Source organism: Corapipo altera, unplaced genomic scaffold, assembly GCF_003945725.1.
Source record: "Corapipo altera isolate COAL_440 unplaced genomic scaffold, ASM394572v1 2b, whole genome shotgun sequence".
Taxonomy (NCBI): Eukaryota; Metazoa; Chordata; class Aves; order Passeriformes; family Pipridae; genus Corapipo; species Corapipo altera.
This window is the reverse complement of record NW_020884874.1, coordinates 8,973,148-8,999,618: the sequence shown is the minus strand read 5'-3', so window position 1 is coordinate 8,999,618 and position 26,471 is coordinate 8,973,148. Positions and strand designations below refer to the sequence as shown.

The window sequence follows — 26,471 nt, the reverse complement described above, 5'->3', positions numbered from 1 at the left end:
AAAAAGCAACACAGTCCTCTCGCATCAGGAAGTTGACAGTATCCAAACTGGGAGCAGTCCAAATAGCAAAAATTAAAGAAGTTTCCCATCAATGACAAAAATAAGACAACAGCCTCAGAAAACAAGACTCTCCTAAACAGATGACACCCAGTCTAAAACCAACAGATCGAGAAGTGCATCTCAGAAATGGAGAGTATGGCCTTGTTTGGGCAAGACAATGACAAGGATGACATTTTGCTAAAAGAAGCTGGAATTTTAGTTAGGAGACAAAAAACCAAAAAGGAAAACCAAAAACCAAAAACAAAACCCAGAAAACGCAACCATCAAACCTGGGGAAATGTATTTCCCATCAGTGTAGGAAGACACAGCATACTCAGACATCTGCACGTAATAGCTGTAGAAGAAAGAAGTCCTTAAGAAGTGAAAAGGAAGATAAAAACAAACAAAAATAAAATAAAATACCCACCAAAATAAAAACCAAAAGCATTTCCTTAAGAAAGTTTCCAACAAAGGGACAGTATTGCATAAGCAACCTAGCAACCATCTGACCGAAGTTCTCTTCAAAAGGTTCTGGATGAAGAACACTTATCTGAGCAGCAAATCAATGTAAAAACCAAATAGCTGTCCAGCAAATCTTCTGCCCAAGGTCAAGTAAAATAATATCAATTAGGAGGAAACATCTGCTAAGTAATTTTTAAAAAAAGAAAAAAAACCACAAAACAACAGACAAAAAAACCCCAAAGAAATAATTCCAAACCCACTTGCCTCCACACAACTTGTTCAGAGTTCATGACACCACGTATGAGAATCTCATTTGTTTCTTTGGGTTTGGTGAGTTGGTTTGTTCTTGTTTGACCAGCAATGCTGGTCAACTGAAAGTTAAAAAACTGGCTAAAGACAAGAACTGGCAGGTAAAATGATAACTCTCAAAAATTTCCCAGTCAGGAATGGGGGATTGATGAACAGAGTTCCAATGACATTGCAACAGAGGTTCATAAAAAGCAGACAACTTTAAATTCATTAAGGACGCTGATCCAGTTGATTTGGAAAGGACTCACAGAATTAAATTACCCTTCCACAGCCTCAACACAATAAGCCTGCAGTCACACAAAGACTAGTCTTCCACAGGGAGAAAAGTTAACTATATATGATAAAATACGTTGCTAAGGTACACCCTGTTGTCTTATCTAGGAAATTTCCTAGACAATTACACTGAAGGAATCACTAAGAAATAGAGCTTTTAGAAATGGTCCCATGCAACAATGTCATTAAGAAAATTAGTCTTGCTAGACACACAGTTTCTTTATCTATCAGGCTGGCAAACCAAAATAAATTGCTGACTTCAAATACTAGTTCAATGGAAACTCTGGACTGTAGCCAGCCACTGAGATCCTATGAGAAAAATAAGAGTTATAAGAAGGACAGTTGAAGAATGTGATGAAAAAAATTTAGTTTTTCAGACATGTTAGCTAAATTAAGGAAGACAGACTGTTACAGATTATCCTCTTTGGCCAGTTAGAAGACTGTAAATGAAGAGGCAACATACACTGGAAGCAGATACTTGATGTGAGGCAATGTAAGAAACAAGAATGCAGGAGGTCAAAAAGTGAAAGACTGCGCTGCATTGCACTGAACAGAGAGACAGTATAATACATGCTTGTCTTTGGAATCTGCTGCACTATGAAGTAGGATTTCTTAATTATTCTGAATACAGTAATTCAGAAACAAGTATTAAGAGATGACAGAATCTGTTTCAGACAAGCACACATCTAGTGCAATGGAGGAGAAAAAATAAATCAAATGTGGCCAGATAAAGGTAGCTTTTTATGTCAGACTAATAACTACATTTCAGAGGGATAATTAGAAATAAGGTATCAGGAAAATCAGAGAAAAAGTAACTACTATAATCTTAAGAGATAGTGGTAAGAAATGGAAATCTGGGTGGTTGGGACATAAAGAAGAAACAGGAAGGAGAGAAAACAGACAGGAAACATGAGACTGTTGCAGCAGAAAGCAACAGAAGAAATCTGGGCTCCCAAAATAAGGGTAGGAGGGGGGGGAAGGTAGTGACACTTAAGGAAAGACTGTAAAATGCAGCCTGAGGTGCCAAAGTAAGTCGTAGCTGTAGAGGATACCACAGAGTGGATGTAAGAGAACTGTCCACCTCCTAATCCCCACTAGTTAGAACCCAAGAGTCCTGATTGCTGAAGCCCCAGGAGGCTGCACAGCAACTGGTATTAGCAGGAAAAATACTTGTCTTTTCTGACTATGAGTTACATCTCCGTGTTCTATAACTATCAAAGTACTAGTCAAAATCAGCAATGAAGCCATAAGTTTCACAGTCATGACAAAAACTTGAAAGAATAAAAACAGAGCTCCTCAAGGACTCTTTACTTGTAAATATGCTTCAGAAATTAATGTAAGTAGCTCACTTCATTCTGACTCCCAAAGCATTTCAATATAAATACTGAGTTTTCTTAAATGGTTTGAGGATGCTTGAGTAAGTACCACTGATACTCGATCTGAAAGAACAATTTTGCTGAAAAATCTTTCTTCAATAAATCAAAACCAACACAATTTTTGCAAAGAAAACATAGGAGATAGCAGGATAGGATGTACTTCTGTACGAATACCAGCTTGGCATTCTCCATAAAAGTGTGTTTTTATTTTCACTTTTAGTCAGCGTTTTGCCCCAGGCAATTGAAGCAAGTGTAAAAGACTGGAGTGGGGGTTTTGTTACATTTTTTTCAAAGGAAAACTCTTACCTTTAAGCTTAGGTATGTAAAAAGAATAAAGTCAAGCGGTTGTCTTGTAAGAAGACTCGTTAGAAGACTAATTAACATACCTTTCCAGAAGCGTGAACTTTCAGCATGACTGGATTTTCTCAAGCTTTCAAGTATGGAAGATTTTTTAAACTTCAATGAATAAATATTATTAATTCATTTCAGTAGAAATAACTATACTTTTCCTCTACATAGATATAATCTTCCTATATCTCTTGACTCAAAATTAAAACTTAAAGCTATGACACACATTATTAACATATCTTACCTTACAGCATCCGTATCAAATTGTAAATTTGGTTTATCAATCAATCCCAATGAATAGAGTTGGTATGCCAAAGCACATTTCCCCACCATAAATTGGGCTGTGTTAGTGCGATCTAAACAGTCCACACAATTGGTTCGGAGAACTCCAGTCTGGTAAAGCAATCCAAACGAAAGATTTTAATCTTTTTTATCTTAATTAAAAAATTACTACATTCACAATTATTTCTTTTTTCCTACTATCCAAGTCTTAGCAAATCTCAAACTATGTTTTCACAAAAATTTGATAAAAGACATTTCTAAAAAATGTTAAAAAGCAGTTCATCTCTAGCAAGCTACATCAGACTGCTGCAAGGCCTACTTCCAAAATAGTCTTATTTTTATCAACACACAAACTGCATGTCTCCATGCCCTGGCTGTGAGTCACAAAATGTCTATTCAGAGATAAACTGTGATCCAAATGCTTACATGTATGCCACTGGTGACTATTTCAAATCATTAAAGAAAAAATAATCATTCTCCTAATACAGGTAAATCTGCAAGACTAACATTAAAAAAATCTAACTAGGGTTGATTTCTCTTTTTAAACAGATCAAACTCTGTGTGCTCTGCTGTTTATCTGCCTTCAAGAAACATTTACCAGTGATTGGCTAGTAAAGGAATGGTCACATGCTCTCAAAATTACATGAACTACAAAATTATGAATGGCAAGTCAAAAGCAACTAATGCTTCTTAAGAATACGTCCTGTGTTCAGAGTATATCCAGGTACAAATTTGGGACTGTATGGTTTACAGTTTAGTCAGTACTTTTCTGACCTTAAAGAAAGACATGTTTACAGTTCTATTTTCTTTTAGTCATAGAAACTGTAACAATGTACAGAATATTCATCACTGGTGAAAATGCTTCTAGTAACCCATGTTCATGTGTATGAATATGTTATCAGGGTTAGGTATGCTTATTCAGTACTTCTTCTGTATAACTGTAAATGATGCAGTTTGCTGAAATGCTGCTGTTTTAACTATCATTGCACTGGACACATTATAGACTAAATAGTAATAGAAAGTAGTTAAAATACAAGCATTTTTCAGACTACCTTCAGCAAAAATACAAGTCCAACACCACACAAGAACTTTACACGCCAATCCCCAACTGGAACTAGGATGGACAGTAGCAATACTGCGTACTAAAATATTAACTTAAGAGCAGTCTGTGAGTCATCAATCAGGTATTTAAGTGAAACAGTTCACTGGATCTTTGAGAGTGCTCATCTATATCATTATCACTATGAACTAAAAAAATGTGGTTTAGTACCTGCAAGCGACCAGTGGAAACAACACAACCTCCCAGTTCATTCCACCTGAATGACAAACAAAACAGAATGACTTTAAAAAATTTAAAAAAATAACAGATCATATCACGTATTGATCTACTCAGTGAAAAATGGTGACAATTAAAAACCTAACATAAAGCAAAATTGATATCCCTGAATAATAGAAAGCAATGAGAGCTTTATGCAGCAGTAAGATGTCGTATTTAAACCACACTGAAAAATAAAATAAAGGATCTAGTCTTAAAGTAGAAATATTCCAAAATCATACAAAATATTTCCTTTGCTCCCCATAAAAAAGAGTAAGAGCAACACAAGTGCACAAAAACTTAAGTAGGTACAACGCCAGTGACTGGAAAGTAGAGGTATAACACACAAAGTAGGACAAGCTGGTTGATTTAAATCTTCTCCCTCATACTGATCCCAGCCATATGCGCTGGATACGTCAATACATAGAGGCATATTGTCCAGGTCCTGCAATTCTGTATAGGCCTTAACTGTACCCCAGAGCTAGAGAACATGAACCAGAAATCAAAGGTATTTTGAGGTAGAAGAGAAGTTATGCTTGGTGCAAGTAACCCCTGAACAACTGAATAATTTCAAGTTAGTAATGTTATTTAGCCTGACTAGAGAACTGCTATGGCAAGCCTATACGCTACATTTGAGACTCACCAGAGTACCTCTACAGAACAGGGCATTGATGCTAGATCTTGCTCCTGGTAGTTCATCACATCTGCTATACTGCATGGCAGGGAAAAGCTCTAAGAGAGTTTGAGCTCAGACTGTTTCTAAACGAAGATGGGCTAAAATAGCAAGGATGCTCTTCATGTAAAATATGAACATCCATTTGGGTAGTGATGAATTAGATCCACAATACGAAAATGTGAATCAAAGTCTTACTGAACTTCCAATGTACAAGTTATTTTATTTCTGGATTTTCAGAGACTTGAGAGACTTCATCTACAGCAGTCTAAGCAAATATTTTTTTAAAAAAAGTTTTAAATTTTTTATTTACTAATACCATAAAATCCACAGGTAAACACTGGTAACATTCAGATGACAATTATCTTATTACTATGCCTCAAAAGAAGTCACTCATTAATTTCCAAACTGGTAAGTCTCAAAATAAGAAATAATCTAATAGACAGAAATTCCAAACAGCTTTCCAAGGAACAGATATTATTCAGTAAGCATCAAATAAATTATAGGTACTTCTCATCTGGACGCAAGATACTGCAGTAGGAATCAGGTCGATTTACAAAAAAACCAGTCTTCTTTACTACGCTTTCTGCAATCACATTCAGTCTGTCAAGGACATTGCAAAGTTTGCTGAGGAGAGAAAAAAAAAGACAGTCGAGATACATTAATACTAAAAAAAGTTTCACCATGTGAACTTTTTCCATAACAAAAATGATTTAAAGACAGATCCACATCACATTTTTATTCATCTAACAGTAATTATGTCTATAATTTTATTAGATTTTACAGACTTAGGAAACAGAAACTGACCATATCTGAGCAATTTTGTTTCTTTTTGATAAAACATATTACATAAACTAGAAGTGGAAGATTTTAAAAGTCTAACACTCCTTGACTTCTACATCACACTGATTTTTCTCTACAAAACTTCCTGTGATTCACAAAATATGAATGAGGCAGAAAAGGATACACAATTATGCTAAATCACATTCCCTTGTTTTGTTTGCAAGGTACTGTTTTGTTCAGCAACACTGGCTTCCATGTGTGGCCTTCATAGTGTCCTGCACCTTCTGCTCAGATCAGGGTTGTCCATTTGTTCATTATGGGGGACTTTAACTTCTGTTTACTCATAATTTCATTTTCCAGGTTTTTATTGCAGTGTTTAAATTTCAAGTAGCAAAACCAATTATCTATTTTTTAAAGACTGCTAATACTGAGATAGAAGAAATATTTTGGAACATTTCCAACACTACTACTTTCCAACACTTACTTCAAAATTACATCTTAAAACAAACACATTGTCAGTATTCCTGAAACTGTCAATTTTGTACATAATTTTGTTCCAAGCTCTCAGGTATTTTTTATATCTGTACTAGAGTGGATATACTTACATCTAGCATATCTTCTGAAAGGATATCAAGCCTTATTTTAAGTGTTGTTATTTAATCATAACACAAACAATTTCATATACACTTAACTGTGCACAATGCCATTTTATAATACAAAAAGTAGTGTGAAACCATGTCAAATTTCGATGTAACATTTTCATGACCTACATGACCAGCCATATCAACCAACTACTAATTGCAAACAGCAGATTGTTTTCCACGGTTTTTTTTCCCAAAAAATTTTAACTGACAAACATTAATTATATTCATGCCTTTTGACCCAAAACAGTTTTTCCATTGTTTTGCTCAGACTGATATTGTAACAGATACCTGAAATATGATCTAAAAATTCTTGTCTTTCTTCATGAATTTCTGGCAATATAAGATACAGTAGACATATGCATATCAGAGAGCTTTACAACTGAATTGTATGCAACTTAAGAACAGTAAACAATACTTGTAGGTTTAAAATTTTTATGCCTTGTAAATATTTCTACTTTTTGGGAAATGTTAATCCTTTTCACATGATCTTAGTACAGCATTGTATAGTCAAAAATTATAGAATAAAAAGTTACTGAATTTATTTTTCTTTCTAAGATACATGCTTCTAATAACCTAAAGGTTTTGTAACATTGAACTTAATGCCCTCATTTCCCTTTGGAAGAGGAAATAGAAAAGACTAATTGATATGAATTCCTCTGTTTTACTAAATTGTGCAACTCAATAAATTCAATGACTGAAATGGAACACTAACAGAACACAGTGTTTTGACTAATTCAAAATGAAAAGTGAATGTTGATGGCTTTTTTTTTTATTATGACTTTTCTGTAAAATTTTCCTGTGCAGAGAATTTCAAAGTTTTCAGGCTTTGTTCCACTTTGCTAAGAAACCACAGAAAACCTTAAAATTCCTTCAGAAAGCTGAGGTTTTATTCTGTTCATGATCTTAATAAAGTTCTCCCAACATTCTAAGCTACACTGAACTGAAAAGTGACACACTCAGCAGCACACAGTCATTTGTATTGTGGCTACAAGCACTAGTACAAAAAAGGATCTTTTCTACCTTTTTGTGTATTTGGCCATATCCCAGGGTATATATATAATTGCATGCTCTGGGGGTAAAAACTGGTTGAGATATGTTACAGCAGCAACAAGTTCTTCACTAAGAATCCTTTCGTGCTTTCTTTTTTCACGTTCCTTTAGCAAAAAGAAAAAAAAGTTAACATCATAATTTTTATTAACAAATGTATGTAACCCATACACATACACAAATACATGTATGTATATATATAGGAAATTAAAAGTGGAAGCTGTAATAAGGGCAGGTGATTCCTCATAACTAGTACAATTAAATTAACAACAGAAGAGATAGAAAAATTCGAGCATTCTAGGTCTTTGACAATTTATCTGTATTAGTATTAAAAGTCACCTGTTTCAATGACTGTGCATAGTCATTGGCTGAAAAATGGAATGCTGTAAGAGCAAAGAAGAGCACACAGAAACAAAAGTGGTAATACAGGTGAAATGGACAAAGACAAAAGAAAAGGAAAAAGACAGGCAGAAAGGGAAGCATCCCATTCAATTCTGGGGTAAAAGAGGACCAAGATAAATTCTTCTCCACTACTGACAGGAAATGAGGAACAACAGCTCCCATCTCCCAGTCTTGCAATAATTTTTAAAAATAAGAATTTTGTTGCCATTGTCTGAATATACAACATGTTTTCATACAACCAGATGCAATTCACTAGATCAGTTGCTCAGGGCATTATCCAACTTGGTGTTGAACCAGTCACTCTATACAGTAATACGGTTTGCCTCTCACTCCATCCAAACTAAAACCTACGCTGAATGTGTACTATAGAAACTGCCTTGTCTATGTTAACAGCAGTTTTAAGTAAATAAACCCAAAGAAGTCTAATATATTCATTACTAATTAACAAGCTTCTAGAACAGACAGATATAACAGGATATGGATTTAAAGAAAGAGATGCATTGCCAGTCACTGCATCAGAAGCCCAATGTGAATAAAAGCATATAATGATTCATGAGTCAAGGTCACATCAGCCCAGACTCACATGACCACAACGGGTTTTAAAAGCTATGGCTCCAAGAGACAAAAGTTTTCATGTCCACAAATACTATCCTAAGTTGATCCCACAGACTTCTGGACAGTCTTAAAAGAACTCCTACACAGGAATGCTTATAGAAATAGAAATAGAATAGAAATAGAAAGTAGGTTATTTAGTTGCCATTTATTACAACTTAGAGCTTTAAAAGCCTTCCTTTTGTATTTTACCTATATTTTTATACTAAGAACAGATCCTACAAACACAGAAAACACGCTTTTTTTCAACTGAATACAGTTGTATAATATGATAAATTAAATTACCTTTTTTAAAGACTACAAGAAATAAGATATTATTCAAGCAAAACAAATCAATATATTAAATTCAAATGCTGGAACATGCACCACCACAGAAATTCGCTGGATCAAAACAGAAAATAACACCCCAAAACAAAAACAACTTCAACACAAATACAAGATGTAATGAGCAAAATTACAGTGTCACCCAGAATCCAGGCTTTGTACCACAGCCTCTCACACAGCAGTGAACTCTGCAGCAAATGTGAAGCTCCCCCCACTAATCCAGCCCTGCTGCTGGCACTTCCTGTTAGTAAGCAGCAGATGCTTCAGTTTTCTCTCCCACTCATACTTCCATGACTCTATCAGAGCAGAGTCTTGGAAGCAAACAACAGAAGATAAGTCTTTACCATAATATTTCAAATAACCACCTCTGTCAAGAAGTCTACAAACCTTGCTTTGCACGGAATCATTATATTTTGGTATTTTTTAGTGGTAAATTAAATTTAGTGATAAATTTATTCAGACTTATATAATAGCAAAATATGAATAGCAAAAATCTGAAAACAACAGTGAAAGGTTACAGTAAGAAATCTGTAAATGTGGGACTTTTTTTTTTTTGCAGGTTGTAGTGGAAGCAACTGTGCACTAAATCATGTAGGATGGAATTTATGAAGAAAATATTCCATTTATAAGCTAATATTAGTTTCATACATAACCAGAATTACAGAGAGACTCTACAGAAATAAGCATAGTATTAAAAATTAGAAACCACATAGAACATACTCAAAATATTGTACCTTCACAAGATTCAATATAATAATAGGAGAGCCAAATCTCTGAAGCATTTGATCAAAGTGAAGAGCAGCAACATGTGCAAAAGGATCTGCTTGGTCCACTGCAACAAATACATATATTCAGGATGATAGTAAGCAATCATTTTGCCTTACAAGTACTCTTCACAAAAGACATACTAATTATCTGGTAGTAATGATACAATTACATACTTTCCCCTCTTTCCATGCAAAACCTCTCAAAAAAAAAATTCCCTTTTCCAAATTGGAGGTGACTTTTTCAACTTTCACAAGATACTTATAAAGAACAATTATTCTGGCCCCATTAATCTTAGCCCAGACATTTTCCATCATTTTCAATAGGTTTAATATTTTATCCACAATACTAAGACAAATGTAGCTAACTTTGTACACAAAATAAGCACAAAGAAAACTCTCATCTTCAAGTAGAAACTTTTCGTATTCCATTTCTGAATGTGAAGTCTAAGATGGAGATTTTTTTCTTAATTTTTTTTTTTAATCCTAAGTTATGGCTTTCCAAAGCACAAGTGCATAGACAATTACTTCATTTTTGCAACTTCAGTTTTCCCTTATTCTCTCAGATGTTTCTTTAGGTCACAGCACTACCCATCATCTATCACAAAGAACAACCTGTACATACGTGTTATGGGTGGCTTAGGCATCATAGTCGAAATATCTTGAGACCAGTACAGAGGGACAGATCCTCGAACCTGAACATAAGAAGAATAACTCCCCGCAGAAAATGACATAACTGAAGCATCATAAAGTATTTGTTCAGTCTCCACTTCATTAGCAACATCTCCCTAAACCAAAGAGAAATACACATATGATGTAGACACAACGCACTTCAGAGCTGCCTGCATTACACAGAACTGATCATTACAAACAGGGCACAGTTAAACTGTAAGATACCTAATCACAGTCGTGAGAACAACACTGAAGGTTAAATTCCTATTTGTCCCTAAATGTGTATTATCAAGGGGTTTTTTCCCTCTGTTTGGGAAATAACATCTCTAAGTGTAAAAAAACCAAAACAACAGCCAATTCAGAATTATTAAATTTATTATTATTATAACTTCATTATCTCAATTAAAAATGCAATGATACCTGTCATAACATTATCTAAGAGCATAATTTATAGCCAAAACCCTAATAACCCTCTAAACCATTTCCATTCTTCAGTCAGTCAAACTCAAGCTTTCATACTGTGGAGGCAGGGGGGAAACAACCCCCAAAATCATATTTGATTTACCTCAGAGTTTGATCCTCGTTTCAGAAAGCGTGTTCCAGCAAATTTGCTTGATCTTCTGGCTATCAGAGTGACATATATAGGGCGACCATATATTAACAGTTCTTGAAAGAGAAGTCAAGGTTTAAGTGCCACATGCAATTTTTTGTTCACTTACTTTATGCAAGAAAAATAAATTCTAACAGAGGTGTATGAAACTGTAATAGCTAATTTACCAAAATCACCTTAACAGTGATGAGTATCACAATTTATTTTGCAGCTGGGGGAGAACATTGCCCTTTTCAACAATCAGTTTTAAGAACTGTGAAAAGGGAATCTACATTACAATACAACAACCACATACACAACATACAGATGAGAAGACGCATTTCTATTTTATGAAGTGACAATGGAGGTGAAATAGGTACAAGATACACCTAGCACTGCAAATGCTGCTTTAGTGAATACTGGAATTAAAGCTTGGGAGCTTCTATTTTCAGATCAAGTATATTAGTCACCCTAATATTACTTGTGTGGAAAAATAGATAAATTCACAACTACTTAAATAACAACAACTGGAAGCCAGAGGCTACAGATGCAGTAGTGGATTTTTATGGGCTTTTTATATTTTACTAAAAATAAACAGAGAGATGCCTAGGGTGACTATTGCTTCCTTAGCATAAGAGAGATGCAAGGAAGAGGAAAGAAGGCATTTGCTCACACATTAAGCAGCTGCAGGCATAACACTGCTGTGGTCAGATCCACAGCTACTACTTTGTTTAAGTAAGACCACAAATAAATAGCAGCATATGAAAACAGATCTAACTTTCTGCCTGGGGACTAAGCCAATAACCAATAGCCTCACAATTTTAAAAAAGGCAAAACTAAATTTTGCAGACATCACTAACCTTAACTTCATAATTGTATTTCCTTCCCCCTAGAAATTTTATTGACAGGTTTTTAAACTAACATGATATTGTTGATGAATAAATTAGAATGTCATTGTAATACACTAAATTCTTATCATGCAAGATGTTGAGATGACATTTCTTTGGACTGTGACACACATTTGGGCTTTTTCTCCTCCTGCTGCAATATACATAGACCCATGTAACCATTTAAAATAATATATAGTCAAGAAAAAAGGCTTTCAGATATCCTAGTGCTCTTCACACAGAAGAGCTGAAGTTCTATCATCATCTTCACAGAAACAGAGTAAATAAAAGTATTTCTGCAAATCTCAGATACTAAAAAATGTTTTAGAGAAGATTAGTAAGCGAACATTTCTATGTCAGCAGTTCAGTTTTTCCTCAAACATCTGAAAAAATACAGCTGAGCCTTAAAATCCTCTCAAGCTCTTAACCGCTAAACACCATGCTTATAAACAGAGCCTCACTGAAAATGCAGTCTACCTGCCAGGGCCTTGTTATAAGAGCATAATCACATTTCTTGTTTAGCATAATACCTAGAAAAGTACTGAAAATAAAAGCCAAACAATAATTCTAAAATTGAACGGTATTTATATGACAAAGAAATAATTCAATGTTCAAACTTTTTTTTAAAAAAATGATAAACCAACATTTATTGCAACGGCAAAAGGATACTTGATTGCCCACAGAATCCATGAATAATATACAGCAGCCAGTCACGATGAACAGTATCTTTTACTGCTTCCAGAAGCTTGCCATTCCAGACATACTTTTCGTAAGGCTTACTGCAAATCCCAAATACACCTAGGAGGTTGTTCCAATGAAAATGCTTAGCAATCAAGAAACAAGTTTACCTGCACTGGACTGTTTTAAAATGCAGATCATTGGATCTCTATTTTGATTTTCTCTTGACTGTAGCTCAGTGTATCATTTACTCACATCCCTGAAGTCTGGCAAAAACAGATAAATTAAAGCACATGCTGAAGTCCAGCATTTATGAGGATTTGCAGTTTTGCTATAGTCACTGTCGTGGTTAAGTGTTCATACAGATGTTACTGATACTTCAGTACTGAAAAGAAATCTTTGCACAGTAGCACAAAGGGATCTGATAACAAGGGAAATAAAGTTGTGAATTCCAGTTAATGCTCTTACAGGAGGACTTAACAAGCTTTTCAATTCTGGGTCACCTCTGAAGTTACCCACTAGGTTCTGGAAGATCATGCATAACCCTGTTCCCCTTTACAAAAAGCACATCAATCCGTTTTCACATAATTTAGCGTTGTTTTCCTAATTTACACCAACAGCAAGAAACATAGCTATTGCAGACCTGTAAATTAAAATTCCATTTCTGATAGATCTGGAACCTGAGTCTTTTTCAAAAATCAGGACTGAGATTATAACTGTCACTGAACGGTGGTAAAGGGAATTGAAGGAAATCTGAAACTTAAAAGAGAAGAAAGAGGACAAGAACTCTTTTCCTATATTTTTTGCGTACTTTTTTCAAATGAAAGTTCTGGCAGGAGAAATTATATTGCCGTAATATGTATGTCAATTATAGCAGACAATTACAGCAGTCACATGTTCCGCTGCAGGAAAAAAAGGAATTCTCCTACTAGAATGCAGGTGAAAATGCAGCTTTTGAACAAACTGTTGATGAAGGAGTTTACGCATTCAGCAGAACCTGGTCACAAGCACTTAGCCAGCAGTTTGTCCTCTTTCTTATTGCTAGCAGCATTACTTTGGGGAGAATTTGTTCTTAAAGGACAGACCACTGTCTTACACATATTCTATGAACAGACACGTGACTAGCACACACTGCTTATGGCATCATCTTAATTTCCTAATGTTTTCACAAAGACAAAGAAGAGATGATGTGCTTGTAGGGATTCCTGCAGAATCTTGCAGATGAAGAGTCTTCGCAGAGGAGGAATTATTGCTCCTTTCACTCCTTAATGGTCCTTTCTGACATTGCAGTATTTGATAACCAATTCATTCAACAGAATAAAATCCAGTATTAAGAATTTCAGGGGAAACTTTGTGTGTGTGTGTATGAAGGAAAAGGAAGAGAAAATAGTTTTTCTGTCTGGTTGCTCGTCTTTGCACTCTTATGAATATGTTACATCCAAACTGAAGTCTGTAGTTTTCAACTGAAATCAGTAATTTTTCTCAGACTTCCTGACAGGGGTTACTACATCAAGATGATACTAACTTCACACAGTTTCTCTGTTGCCAGTATTCTCCAACATGAAACAAAAAAGATTTATTAGTACTTAATCAGTTATTGCTTCCCCTTCTCTTTGTAACTCATTCCTATTGGGAGACTTACAAGTAAGCTGACTAATCAATTGTTGGAAAAGGTCAGCATGCTCAATCATCTCCCTGAGTTGCAATGTAACTTAAAACAATTATTACACAACTCTAGAAATCGCATTACTCAAATTAAAATGTCCATAATTGGCGCTTTAAAAAATATTTTATTGACTCACCACTGTTAGGAAACTACTGACCAATAACAGAAGGCCTGAATTTTCCTCAGAAGTAAACTTAAGTGGAACATATTTTAAATGTACTCATGAGCAACAACATCAGCTTAATTAGGTGTATTTTCTTACCACTTCCCCCCTGTGTTGAAAGTCCTTCATCTTCAAATATATCAAAACTCTCTTGCCGGGTCTGGGTTGTTACAGTTTTTAATGTCTCAAGTGGCATTCTCAGGACAGTAAGATTATACTGAAGGGAGTGAGATAGATCATAGCTGTAACTGATAGACAGTTAACATTTATTAGTAATTGTAGATGCAGAGGAATTTTCTGAAAGCCCTTACTCTTCATCTGTATTTACATTTAACACCGTACTATTTTATCCATTAGAAAAGACTTCTAAACAAGATACACAGGTTCTGATTCTATAATGGCAAATCATACAAATGATTTCCAAAAGAAGTTTTACAAATATAGCAACTGTTTCCAGTTTACAAAGGCTGAAAATGTGTTTATATTCTTCTTATAACTGAAAACTAAACATGACTTTTGAACTTAAATCCAAACCCAAACCCAATATTTTATGATCCATTTTATGGTAAATGTGTTTCTTAGAGTCATATAAGAAGCTTCTCCTTCCCTCTCTACAAACAACCACAGAAACAGCACAAATTCGTCATCTCCAAGCACAGGGAGTGGGCTGGGGGAAGTTATATAATGTTAGGGCTGGGAGATAAGGCATGGAAAAAAATTCAGGTTTTATACTGTGAAAGAGCTTCCCCACACAGAAGCATGAAATACATATAAAGCTTTGGTAGGTTTTGTCTTCATAGATCCAGCTGTGACAAAAAGCCTTAATTTTCTAAGAGGAAGCATTTCTAGACTAATACACTTTTTGATATTTGCAAGGGGGATTTATTTTGTTTATTTTTTTAAAACCTTTGGGTCTTCTAACTACTACTGGCAGGTTTATTACCACAACTTCTCCCATTTTTTTGCTGTCTCAAAAATCTCATGTAATAGTAGCTGGGACACAGAAATTTGACTTAGGTACAGCATTTATGAAACAATAAGCAAGAGAATTGGTAATACCTAGAAGGCCCTATGAAAGAGATATCTCATACAGGGTATATCTTAAATAAGGACCTATTTCCTCTATCTTCATTTCTGAATCAGGGCAAAGCTTTATTTTCAGAAAATGAGATCAAGAAAGAAAAAATGACAGGACAAGTAAACCCCCTGAAATATAATAATTTTCCAAGATAGAACTTCTGCATACCCTGGCAAGACTAAACAGTCAGCAAAAACAGCAGTATCGCTGCCGACTTTTTACCAAGCCACTAATAGTTCTCTATTTTTTAACCTAATAGAAACTAAAATCCTAACTAATTGGTTGAAGGAGAAAGCAGGTTCAAAACACACAGACAAAAATGGACAAGCAGCATGATCATGTGTCTTATTTCCCCAGAATATCAACATAAGGATCTTGGGTATCAAAATCAAAACCTTAACTTACAGCAAGTATAAGTATACATTTTTTTAAAGGAACAGTAACTAATACCTACCTAAAATAGAAGTTGCTAGAAAGGTCCACATTTTGAAAGATCCTCAGATACCTAGCAAAATAATTCAAGTTATAGGAAAAATTATTACTCTAACAAGACAGACCACAAGAAGTCATTCAGAGGATTTTAGAAATTAAACTACATATAAATATTGACTCTTGCTCTGTGTTCCCTTCCTATCTTACTGTAATTGTTTTGACAGGTAATTTCACTAGAATGTCAGCATTTGGATTAAACAAATCAAATAGCTCTTTGGGGTTTTTTTTTAAATCTACTGTCTTCTCATGGACATACTCTGTTTCTTTAGGCAGTTGTAGACAAAGCTGTAGTTCCATTTTCCACAATTTTTCAGAACTTAAACAAACAAACTCTTAGCAATACTATACAAGAAATAAAATTTTTCAGTTATTCTCAAATAAATAAGAAAAAAATATCTACCTCAACTTGACATAGCATTGCAAATTCCCATAAGAAACAATAACACTGTCTATGAATGATAAAATGGCTGACATAAATATGTAGGTTATGATCCACTGCACACTAAGAGGGAAGACTGAGGTCTATGATCAATCTGACCTTAAAGTGGAAGCTCTTTTAATATTTATCATCAATTTATCATAAGCCATCACTTTTTGACTATTCATACTTGGTACAGACTGAAAAGCAGTTTACTGATACCAGTTGCCTGGTATTTCATAGCAGTAAAGTTACCTTAACCTGATAAAAACACCACTATGACACAGTTGTACATTTCAGACAAGATTCCCTGATGATCGAAGGCTCAAATTTCTGTCTTCAGAAAAAAAGCACCCAAAAAGAAAGAAGCAGCTAAACTTACCAGTGAGTCAATCCATCACCCTTTACAACAGCAACATTCACAAGATTCTGACAGCACAGAATCATTTAATGATCTATTCAGCACTTTTTGAAGGGCACAAAAGATCTCTTCAGGTGAGATTAACATCATGCTAGAGCTACTAAAAAAAGAACAGTGTCCCAAACAATACAAACCAGCATAAGTATTACTCTGCCCTTGTAGGAACATTGCTTATATTTGGTGCTTCCTGCAGATTTGCTAAGCTGTAGCTCTGACATGTTGGTGACATGGAGATGTGGACGAAAAACTCTAGAAGACTGTAACAGTTGTATTTACTCTCCAGGTCAGAGGCCACAGCACTTGTAGCCTATTTTCCATCCAAGTAAGACAAAAAGGCTTGAATAACATACTGATACAAAGGAATCCATTACTGAAATTTCTAGTTGCAGTTATCCATTACTTAGAAAATATTCAAAAAGTACACACTGATTACCAGCATTATTTACCTGGCCTCATCAGGATGAGTGACTCTTACAGAGTCATTTGGAATGTAGATCATATTCGTATCTTCTATTTTATATATTGCATGACCTCCAATATCTGCCATTTTTCTTCTTTTTGTTATTAATACAATGTAGTAGCCTTCTAAAAACCTGACAAAACCTGTCAAAACAGCATTAAAACACTTTTAGTTGCATGTTTGGGTTGACTTGATAAAACATATTTAGAAAAACAGTATCAGAATTGTCTCAAGACTTCATATAATTTTTGTTCATTCTTAGTGTTACAAGTATAATGTGCATATATATATACACACATACCATGAGATATATATATATACACAAAGACATACAGTCTTAAAATTCACCCCCAGTAAGCATTAATCAATGAAGTACATAGTTTTTGCTTATTTTCCCTTCCACTGTGCATATTTTTAATATTAGGTAGCACAGTTAAGACACTGAAAATCTGGAGTAAGTTTCTGTCTACTTAGAGTACTTGTATTTGCTTTTTATAGGACTCTCATTTTTTGGAGTAAGGCATACTCTAATTACTTCAGATACCAAAAAGTTAATTTTCCAGGACAAGGAGGAATCCCAATTTACAATTTTCTTTTCAGGTTTATGTATTCTCTGCCGGGGAGGGACAGAGAACAGCAAAGGGAATTGTGGGTATGACAACACCTTTGTGTTCTCTCTTCTTAACAGGGAATTTAGTTCCCCAATTAAAGCAGCATCTCCCCAGAATCAGCCACTCAGAGCATCAGGGGTAATCCTTTTTTCCTGTTTCCTCTCTCAGATACCACACCTGACCTTAGTTAAGTCCATGATGGAGAATGACAACACGACACACACGGACACTCACAATTCACATTTTTACTTGCATTTATATTCAGTTCTTTTAGCCCTTTTAGCTTTGCATTACAAAGTATAGAAGAAGGATGAGCAGAGCACATATTTTCCTCCCTGTCACTGCTGGAGACTGCAATGTGATCGAGTGAACTGCAATCTTTTCTTCTACCTTATTAGCCCCCCTTGGAAAAATGCTCTCACCTGCACAAGGACAGGAGGCCCTGCTGACAGTAAGAAACAAATCTTCCATTTGAAGCAGTCAGACTATTGAATTTCAGTTGTTACATAGTAGTCACAGTTCTGCCTGTATCCTCCAGGTACAAAAATCACTTATGTGAATAGCCTCTATCCTTTGAATTTCACCAAACATTATACAGAAGTCTGATAAGGAACCCAGCCTTTCCCCTTGGCCTGGTTCCCTCCCTTTAAAAGCAATTTCTACTGTTAAACACTATACAGTAAACAGAACTCAGCTTATTAGCACCCCCATTCTGAGTGCACTGCATGTACTGCATCTGATTAACTAAATAACCACAGAACAGAACAGAACAAAACTGTCCTTTACAATTTTACAAAAAATAGCCCTGTTCTCCTCACCTGAGTCGAGAGGTAGAAATAAACAACCAGTTGCATTCTCTCAGATTACATGTTTATATAGATATGATTAGGTAGAATCTAGACTGGAAGATGTCTAAACCATATACTTTGGAAGTATATAATCTGTTACAGAGTGCGTTACTTCTAAAAAGGCATCTAGAAATACATATCCCATATCTGTTGGCCAATACATTTGTCCAGCTACAGAATAGAAACTCTTCTGTTATGAAGAGTACATATAAACAATCATACAATTGGGATATAAAATTTTAATTGATCACAACCAGTTTCCAACCGAATATATTATCATGTACTTAGACAGTGAGCAGTGATGGCTTGTCCAAAAAAACCCCAATGCTGCAAGACTGTTAGCAGCTTCTTTAGGTTTACCCATGTTACGAATACTCTTAAATTAATAAGGAACATAAGCCCCATCTGAGGAATTTCTGAAAAGTGGACGCATTGATAAATTCCAAAATGCTTCATGGGCAAAAAGAATACAGAAGAAAGTCTGTTTATCTTGCCACTTTAGATTGGAATAAAATTTTATTATGTTTTGATTGCTAAGCAAAATTCAGGGGCATCTTTTAGAGTAATTGCATTCTCCAGCTTCTCTGCAGCTTCAGATTTAGATGTTCAGGTATATATTGACTCTAATAAACCACAAAGTACTCTTGAGGCCTGCCACAGCACACGTTAACATTTACTTTAGAGATATCACCCATCAATATATTGACCTCGGTATCAGACAACAGGCAGGAAAGTAGTGACTTTCAGATGAAGTTAGAAGCTATTAAATCATCGAAGCAATGCTTCAGGATTATGGACAGCTGAGCAGCATTATAAAATTCAGCTGACATGCCAGTCAGCTATACTTGTTCAAACATGAAAAAGAAATCTTTAAATATGTCACTGCAAAAAGTTAACCAAAAAGAAAATTAAGTCTTCTTTCTGAATAGTGTCTGATAAAGAAATATAGCCTAACAAAGAATGTCAACTTCCATTTTCTTTTTTAAAAGCATTCTGTGAGCTCTGGATTTCAGGAACCAGGTTCCACCTGGCTTGCATAATTTGTATCCTAAGATCAGCTGAGTTTGGTGAGATCTTCAAGTTTCTAGAGTTTGGCTATTTCCTAGATCTCTCCCCTAGTGACAAAGAGACTGGTTACAGCACAACTCTCACCCCTGTACTGGCCACTGCTTTCACAAAGTACACAGAAACTTATCTCTGAGCGTGAAAAATTTCTAAATCCTCTTCAGTTCTAAAAATAAATAAAATCAAGGGGAGACAGAAAGATATACAGCATGACACAGTAAGCTTCACCTCCCAAGGAAACAAAAGATTTTATAAAATCAATCAAAACACTTACCTACTATACCAAAAGCAGAGACAGCTCGAGATAACCCAGAAGAGCCCTTCTGCCCAATCTTTGTTCTGTTTCCCAGGTCTAAACGTCCAAGAAGTTCCCTCACCTCTTGTTGTGTATATACATGCTTTAAAATAAAAAGTCACTTAAGTTACTGCTTTGGTAGTTAAATGTTATTTCATGTCAGAGACTAGCAGAATTTACTTAATATACAATAAACTAAAGGCCTCCCCTACATCATCTGTTTCCTGTTTCAGTGCTATCAACAAGTAGCCAGTATTATTTGGAATAATGAACCAACACAACAAAATAAATACACTCACCTTATCGTCAATTATAACCAAATCCTTTGGTTCAGTGCGATCTATTTTCAAAACACGGTACTTGGTTTCTGCAGGATTACTTCCAACTAGAAAATACCGCTACATAAAAAAAGAAAAAATGTCAGAATATTGTACAAGATAAAGCAACCAGAGCCCAGTGTAACACGAGGCATCAACAATGCCATTTACACAGCTTCTAGACTAGATCCATGTCATCCAACAAGTATGTAATAGTCTGTATGGACTCTTAATGAACTGGTTTAGTCACCATACCTTAGGTAAGTACATTTATATACAATCAGCCTTTGCAACTTAAAAGACCTCCTCCCCTCCCCTGTACAAGGAGGGAAAAAAAATTTAGAAATTGAAGAAAGGTGAAAACCTGTTTAGAGAGGCAAAAATATAACTTACACTAGGTACTGTCCAACTGCACCCTGCCCCAGCCATTACTGTCTTCCCACTTGCTTTGTAAAATTTAGCAGAAGCTTATATATGTTTGTAACTTTTCATGATCTAAAACTAATGTTGTTACACTGTACTCCACTGCTATTTCTGACAACTAGTCTTTCGTGATCAGTACTAAACCCCGAAAAATTTTCAGCACTTCAGTACTACAAGTTTTCTTCAATTTTTATTCACATTTGATATGATAAGACTTCTCATTAATGTTCCTCCACCATACTCAAATTTGCTGGTTAACAATACTACTGTTTAAAAAAATACTAGCTTTATTTCACATTTAAAATATGAAAGAAAGACCAGAGATAAACATATAATATGTCCATTTCTCATGTAAGGGAATCAAACTATAAATTAATTTTTACATTTAGAGGAATAAACAAGCACAGGTTGTAAGACTGACTTGCTAAAAGCAGCTCTCATTTTACTAACTCATCTAATCAGTGTGGTGCTACCACACAGCAAGGTGTAACTCATTAATAATGCTTAGCCTAGTAGGAAAGCATGGCAAATTTATGTGGATCTATGCAGTCAGCTCTTAACTTTAGAAGTCACATGGACTTCAGATGTGAGAGAGGAAATCAATAATATCATTTATATGAACCTCACAGTTTCATAATTTATACAATTAGAAGTTAAGAAACATCTTTACAGTCAAAATACTTAAGGTGAAAGAAGAATTCAAAGCCCTCTTTGGCTTCCCTTGATTCACAAATGCATCTACATAGTCACTAAGTTCTAAAAAAGAAAATAAAATACTTAACTTTGAAAGCCATAAAAGCATAAAGGAAACAGCATGAACTTCTGGCTCCACCTAGTACATTGACATTACAGTGCTTACTGAGTATCGAGTTTTGCTGTTTACTCGTAAATGATAGTAAGAAGGCCCTTCAAAGTCATATTCCATCAGAGTACTCCCTCACTGAAGCCTCTGAGACAGCACTTTGGCACAGGAAAATGTTTCCTACAGGTTTTTTACCAGCGATGTGCTGCTGTGCACAGCCAGGCTCCCCAGCCTGCCCCCTCAGAGAGCAGCCTCAGCAGGAGATCCCTTAGTGCCAAGATCTGTGCTTCCCAGGAGGGAAATCACAGTGACAGTGCATGGCACTAAATGACACAAAGGTGGAAGATGGAGCTCTTCTGCTGTTATCATCCACCAGCAAGAAACACCAAGAGAGACACTTTCTTTGACCATGCCATTGTACCACCTTTTTCTTCATGCAGCAGTAGATGAATGGGCAGAGAGAAATATTTTCATCTGTAATACGCATGACAAGTTAGCTAGCATTTTAAGAGTGCTGCTTCTTTATTTGTAGAAAACTCCTAATTAATTAAAGCTAAACAATTTTAAGTAGTCCACAATACTGCAAGACAGCTCAGGGATGCCCCGCCATGTCCAGATTGCTAAATGAGTGCAAATTCTTCCCAAGGTGACACCTGTGGTTACCAACAAATAATCCTGAATAAAAACAGAACTGCACAACTTTAAGATGCTTGTCCAAACAGCTGTTTGTACCAAAGACCACATTTAAAACTGGAACACGGCACATGACACACAGGAAGGGAGAGAGAGAGAGAGATGCATAGGGGGTTGCAAATGCTATTACTAAGGAAGTTCAGCTGGATACTTCTCCATTTCTATTTTAATTAATCGATAAAACATAAAGAAGTACTATGAGGAATGCATCACTTGCATCACCTCAGCAGCTGCTATAGTGGGTTATGCCCAGCTGCAGGGCCAGCTTTAGGCACTGCTGCAGCTGCTGCTTAGAACTGCAGCAGAGTTAGATTAGAGGAGGAGTAATTTTATCTGCAGACCATGGAAGCAACCACCATAATTAATGGTACTTAACAGGCTCTCTTTGAAGTCCCTTAAGGACTAATATATGGGTTTTAAGTCAGCTAGGCTGTATAATATATTAAGTAAGGTCGGTTGAGAACAGCCTCAAAACTGAGCGTCAAGGGACTTAAAGGAAGCCAGGCACTGGGAAATCTCTGTTTGGCTAATGGGAATCTTACCCACTGCATGTTAGAGGATATTCTTGTGGAAGTAATAAAGACGTAGTAAAGTAATCTGCAAAAACTTTTGAATTTAGACTAGTGTTCAAAACTAAGAACCCAAAATTAGACTTCTATATGGGAAATTTTCAGGACTGGTTAAAACCAACTCCATAATTACTTGAAAAACAGCATGCTACGCCAACTCATATTCAATTTACAAGATCTAAAAGGGAAACAAATATTGTATGAAAACTAACAATGCAAAAAAATATACAAAAAAGACACTTCAACATTAGCTGTTTATGCTACCTAACTTATGCATCTAATGAATAAATAAGTCTGTCTTATTGGATGACATGGAGTACAAATAAAACCATATCAGTGACACGTTCCACAATTAAATTTACCATCACATGAATACTAGGAAAGTATAAAGACGACTACCAAATCAACACTGAGAATGTAACATAAAATAAATTAATTTCTGAGGTTGCAATATAATTTTAAAATTAATCAAAGCTAAAATGTGCTTATTGATTACAACTCTTTTGATTAACAGAAATGACTGCAGTAAAAAAAAAAAAGAGAATCCACAGGTAAGCTATGGAAACAGAAACCTTTCTGTGAGTTTCTATCCTTATTATCTCATTCTGTTTATTACTAAGTTGAACTGAATAAATTTAAGCTTTTTCCAACTGTCTCAAACAGCTCCACAGTAAAGCCAGTGCATTCAGATAAATGGACAACCTTGACCAAAGTACTTTTACCGGAGAACAGGACACAAGTAGAAACTGTGTAGGCTCTCTCATTCTGCTCTGGCCAGAGCCCTTCAACCATCACCTGAGGTGACACATGCTGCTTCCAGGTTTAGTCTGCCCTTGGCCTTTGCTGAAACTTGTTAACAAGAGCACTTTACCAACTGTGGCAGTGCACCATGCAGCTACAAGATCTGGACTGAAGCTTAATGTATTGCACAATTATCACTAAGCAACCACAAGATAGGAATAATCATCAGTCACTTCCACCTGGGACTTAGCTTTAACCAAAGCAATCTAATTGAAAGGCTTTACACCCTCTTTTATCAATCTTTTGAATCAGCCAAACCAAATAAAACATCTTCTAAAAGGAGTCTAAACAAAATAAAAAACTTCTTCCTGCAAATTGTTGCTTTTAGTGGCAAGATAATAGTTCTGAAATCAAACAATCTGCTCGCAATCTTTTTATTATATTTTTTTCCTTAAGATTACTTCTTATAACTCCTGGTCTAAAAATACGATTTCTTTCTTTGTATAAACTAATTAGCATTAAGAAATGTTAGCACTGCAAAAAACTTCTTTCACTTCTCAGTTAAAAAGCTACAAACAGCTTAATCGGCAAGAAAAAAAAGTGAAAATACACTAAAAGTTACTTGAAAAGCGCACTACCACAGCCAATTTTAAATCTGCAAGGAGCATAAAGAAAACACTTAAAATCTTAAACAAAATGCTTGCAAAAGATCCATGTTAGGACCATGGATATGTCTAAAAACACAAAGCCCTGAAGAAGTGTGGTGCGTTGACCTTGTCCAGCTGCCAGACCTCCACCCAGCCGCTCTCTTGCTCTCCCTCCTCAAGAGGACAGGTACGGAAAATAAGATGGAAAAGCTGATAGGTCAAGGTGAGGACAGAAAGACTGCCTAAGATTTACCATTATGGGCAAAACACACTTGACCTGGGAAAAATGTATGTAATTTATTGACAATTAAAATAGAATCATAGCATAATTACACCTCGATGTAAGATACAGCAAAAACTCCACTATGTTCTTTTTTTCTACAGAACCTACAGCAATTCAGGAAGTGTCGGTCTTTCATCTCTCATAGGAACTGGCAGAATGACATGAAGAAAGGAAGATAAGATAAGAAGCTAAGAGAGATACCTGAAAAGACCAAAAATTGAATTGGCATGCCATCTGCTTCCCGTAATCTTTTGAAACTCTTCAAAAGAAGCTGTTTCAACATGACAAATTTTAAGGATGTATGCTGCCAAGCACTACTCTCAGGGCATGTAATAATGGGTACCCATTCTGCATCCTACAGCCGCAGCACTCGTTGAATCCCTTTTGTCCTAAGGCAATCAATGCTTTTTTTCCAAACAGGATTTTGCTCTGGCTGCTCCGCTGAAGGATTCCTCAGGATTGTCCCTTCTAATTTTCAGCTAAATCTACTAATTATCAATCTATAAATTTTCCTTTAGCCAAATACTTCTTTGCTCTTTAGCATCTATCCTGCCAGAATGCTTTCAGAAACATAAGTATCTGGATGCCTTTTCAGCACTCGCTTCAATAGACTAAAGAAATCTTGCTGTCCCTTTGCTCCTCCTAAGACATCACTAGCATATGTTACCTCACTGGACCTTCAATGAACCTGTTCCTGGCTGAATTCTTAATTCTTAAGTGAACATGGACAGTAAGTCTGCACAATACAAAATTTCATTCTAGAGATACATCGGTATTTTTCATTAATGACCACAAAAGAACACATTAGCCTTTTTCAAAATTTTACTTCATCTGCAGCTCAGCCTCCCAACCCTTCTTCAGATAAAACACCCAGATCCTCCTCCTTCCCTTCCGCTGCTTCTGAATTGATAAACTCTCAATAAACTTTTATTGGTATGTAATCTATCATAAGGTACATAAAGTTTCATAGTATGCCATCCTATTTCAAATTATTATCTATTCCCGACGGTCGACATAATTTCTTGCTTTCTTGTGCTCTGATTATCCTCTTTATTTCCAATATTTCAAAAGTCTAATAAGAGCTGGCCCATATTTTGGGCTAATAACATTACTGAAAATGCTGAAGTACATCATCAATTGAAAAAAATCATCCCTATCAGATGATTCCTCATTCACTCCACACTAATTTATCTATTAACTTCCCTCCTTCCATAACAAAGCCAGAGATTTTCCTTGTGGCACTGCACCTCCACAGAAGATTTGATTTAAATACATAAGGTCACCTAATTTTTAGATGAAGATGTGCAATACAACCAGATTAATCTGATAGCACCTTTGTAAGTCTAGACTCTGTTTTATGTCATTTGCCTCAATTTTCAATTACTTTCCTATGGATAATTATGTGTGGGACTTCATAATGGATTAAATATTCCATTTGTCATGCTCCAGTCACAGCACCACCCTTGACTTGAGCAACTTGAAAATATTTACATTCATTCCACTCTTTAGTATATTTAATTTTATTTCTATCTCAACACTGACTGATTCCCTTTTCATAACCCCATTCTTGTTACTCATTTTGTTTTCACCCCTTGTTCAGTACATTCATACTCAAAGTAAATTCTTACTTTAAACAAGGAAAAACGTCCATTTAATTTTAGGGCTATAACAAACTTATTTTTGATAATAAAAAATAGTAATAGAAGATGCTTACTTTTATTCATCCTTTGTTACATTTAAATAAATACCTGTTTTTTCATAGAATCCTCACATTTAAATACATTAATTTACAACCACTCATCCACAAGCCCCTCATCACCATCCCATCCAGAAAGGTGGATTTACAATAAAATCAAATCTCCAAGTTTATCTCCCTCTAGTTAATCTAGTGATTAAATGATGACACCCAGGACAATACAGGACAAAAGAAATCAAAAATACGTTACCAGAACAACGTTAGGCAGACATTTGAAGGCACATCTTGCACATACAGTGTGGTG

The 26,471-nt window shown here is 35.5% G+C and overlaps 1 protein-coding gene across 1 annotated transcript in view; it reads right to left on the bottom strand.

Moving 5' to 3' along the window:
* FIG4 (FIG4 phosphoinositide 5-phosphatase) overlaps positions 1–26,471 on the bottom strand; it is a 60,372-nt gene that overhangs the window by 29,446 nt on the left and 4,455 nt on the right. Inside the window, exons 2-14 of the mRNA XM_027633863.1 lie at positions 20,296–20,394; positions 19,976–20,099; positions 17,164–17,320; positions 15,841–15,891; positions 14,408–14,556; positions 12,471–12,599; positions 10,891–10,991; positions 10,279–10,441; positions 9,624–9,721; positions 7,525–7,658; positions 5,588–5,704; positions 4,360–4,405; positions 3,052–3,200 (exon numbers count right to left, since the gene is read on the bottom strand). Of these exons, the coding sequence (XP_027489664.1) occupies positions 3,052–3,200; positions 4,360–4,405; positions 5,588–5,704; positions 7,525–7,658; positions 9,624–9,721; positions 10,279–10,441; positions 10,891–10,991; positions 12,471–12,599; positions 14,408–14,556; positions 15,841–15,891; positions 17,164–17,320; positions 19,976–20,099; positions 20,296–20,394 (1,517 nt within the window). The remainder of the gene's footprint in view (positions 1–3,051; positions 3,201–4,359; positions 4,406–5,587; positions 5,705–7,524; positions 7,659–9,623; positions 9,722–10,278; positions 10,442–10,890; positions 10,992–12,470; positions 12,600–14,407; positions 14,557–15,840; positions 15,892–17,163; positions 17,321–19,975; positions 20,100–20,295; positions 20,395–26,471) is intronic.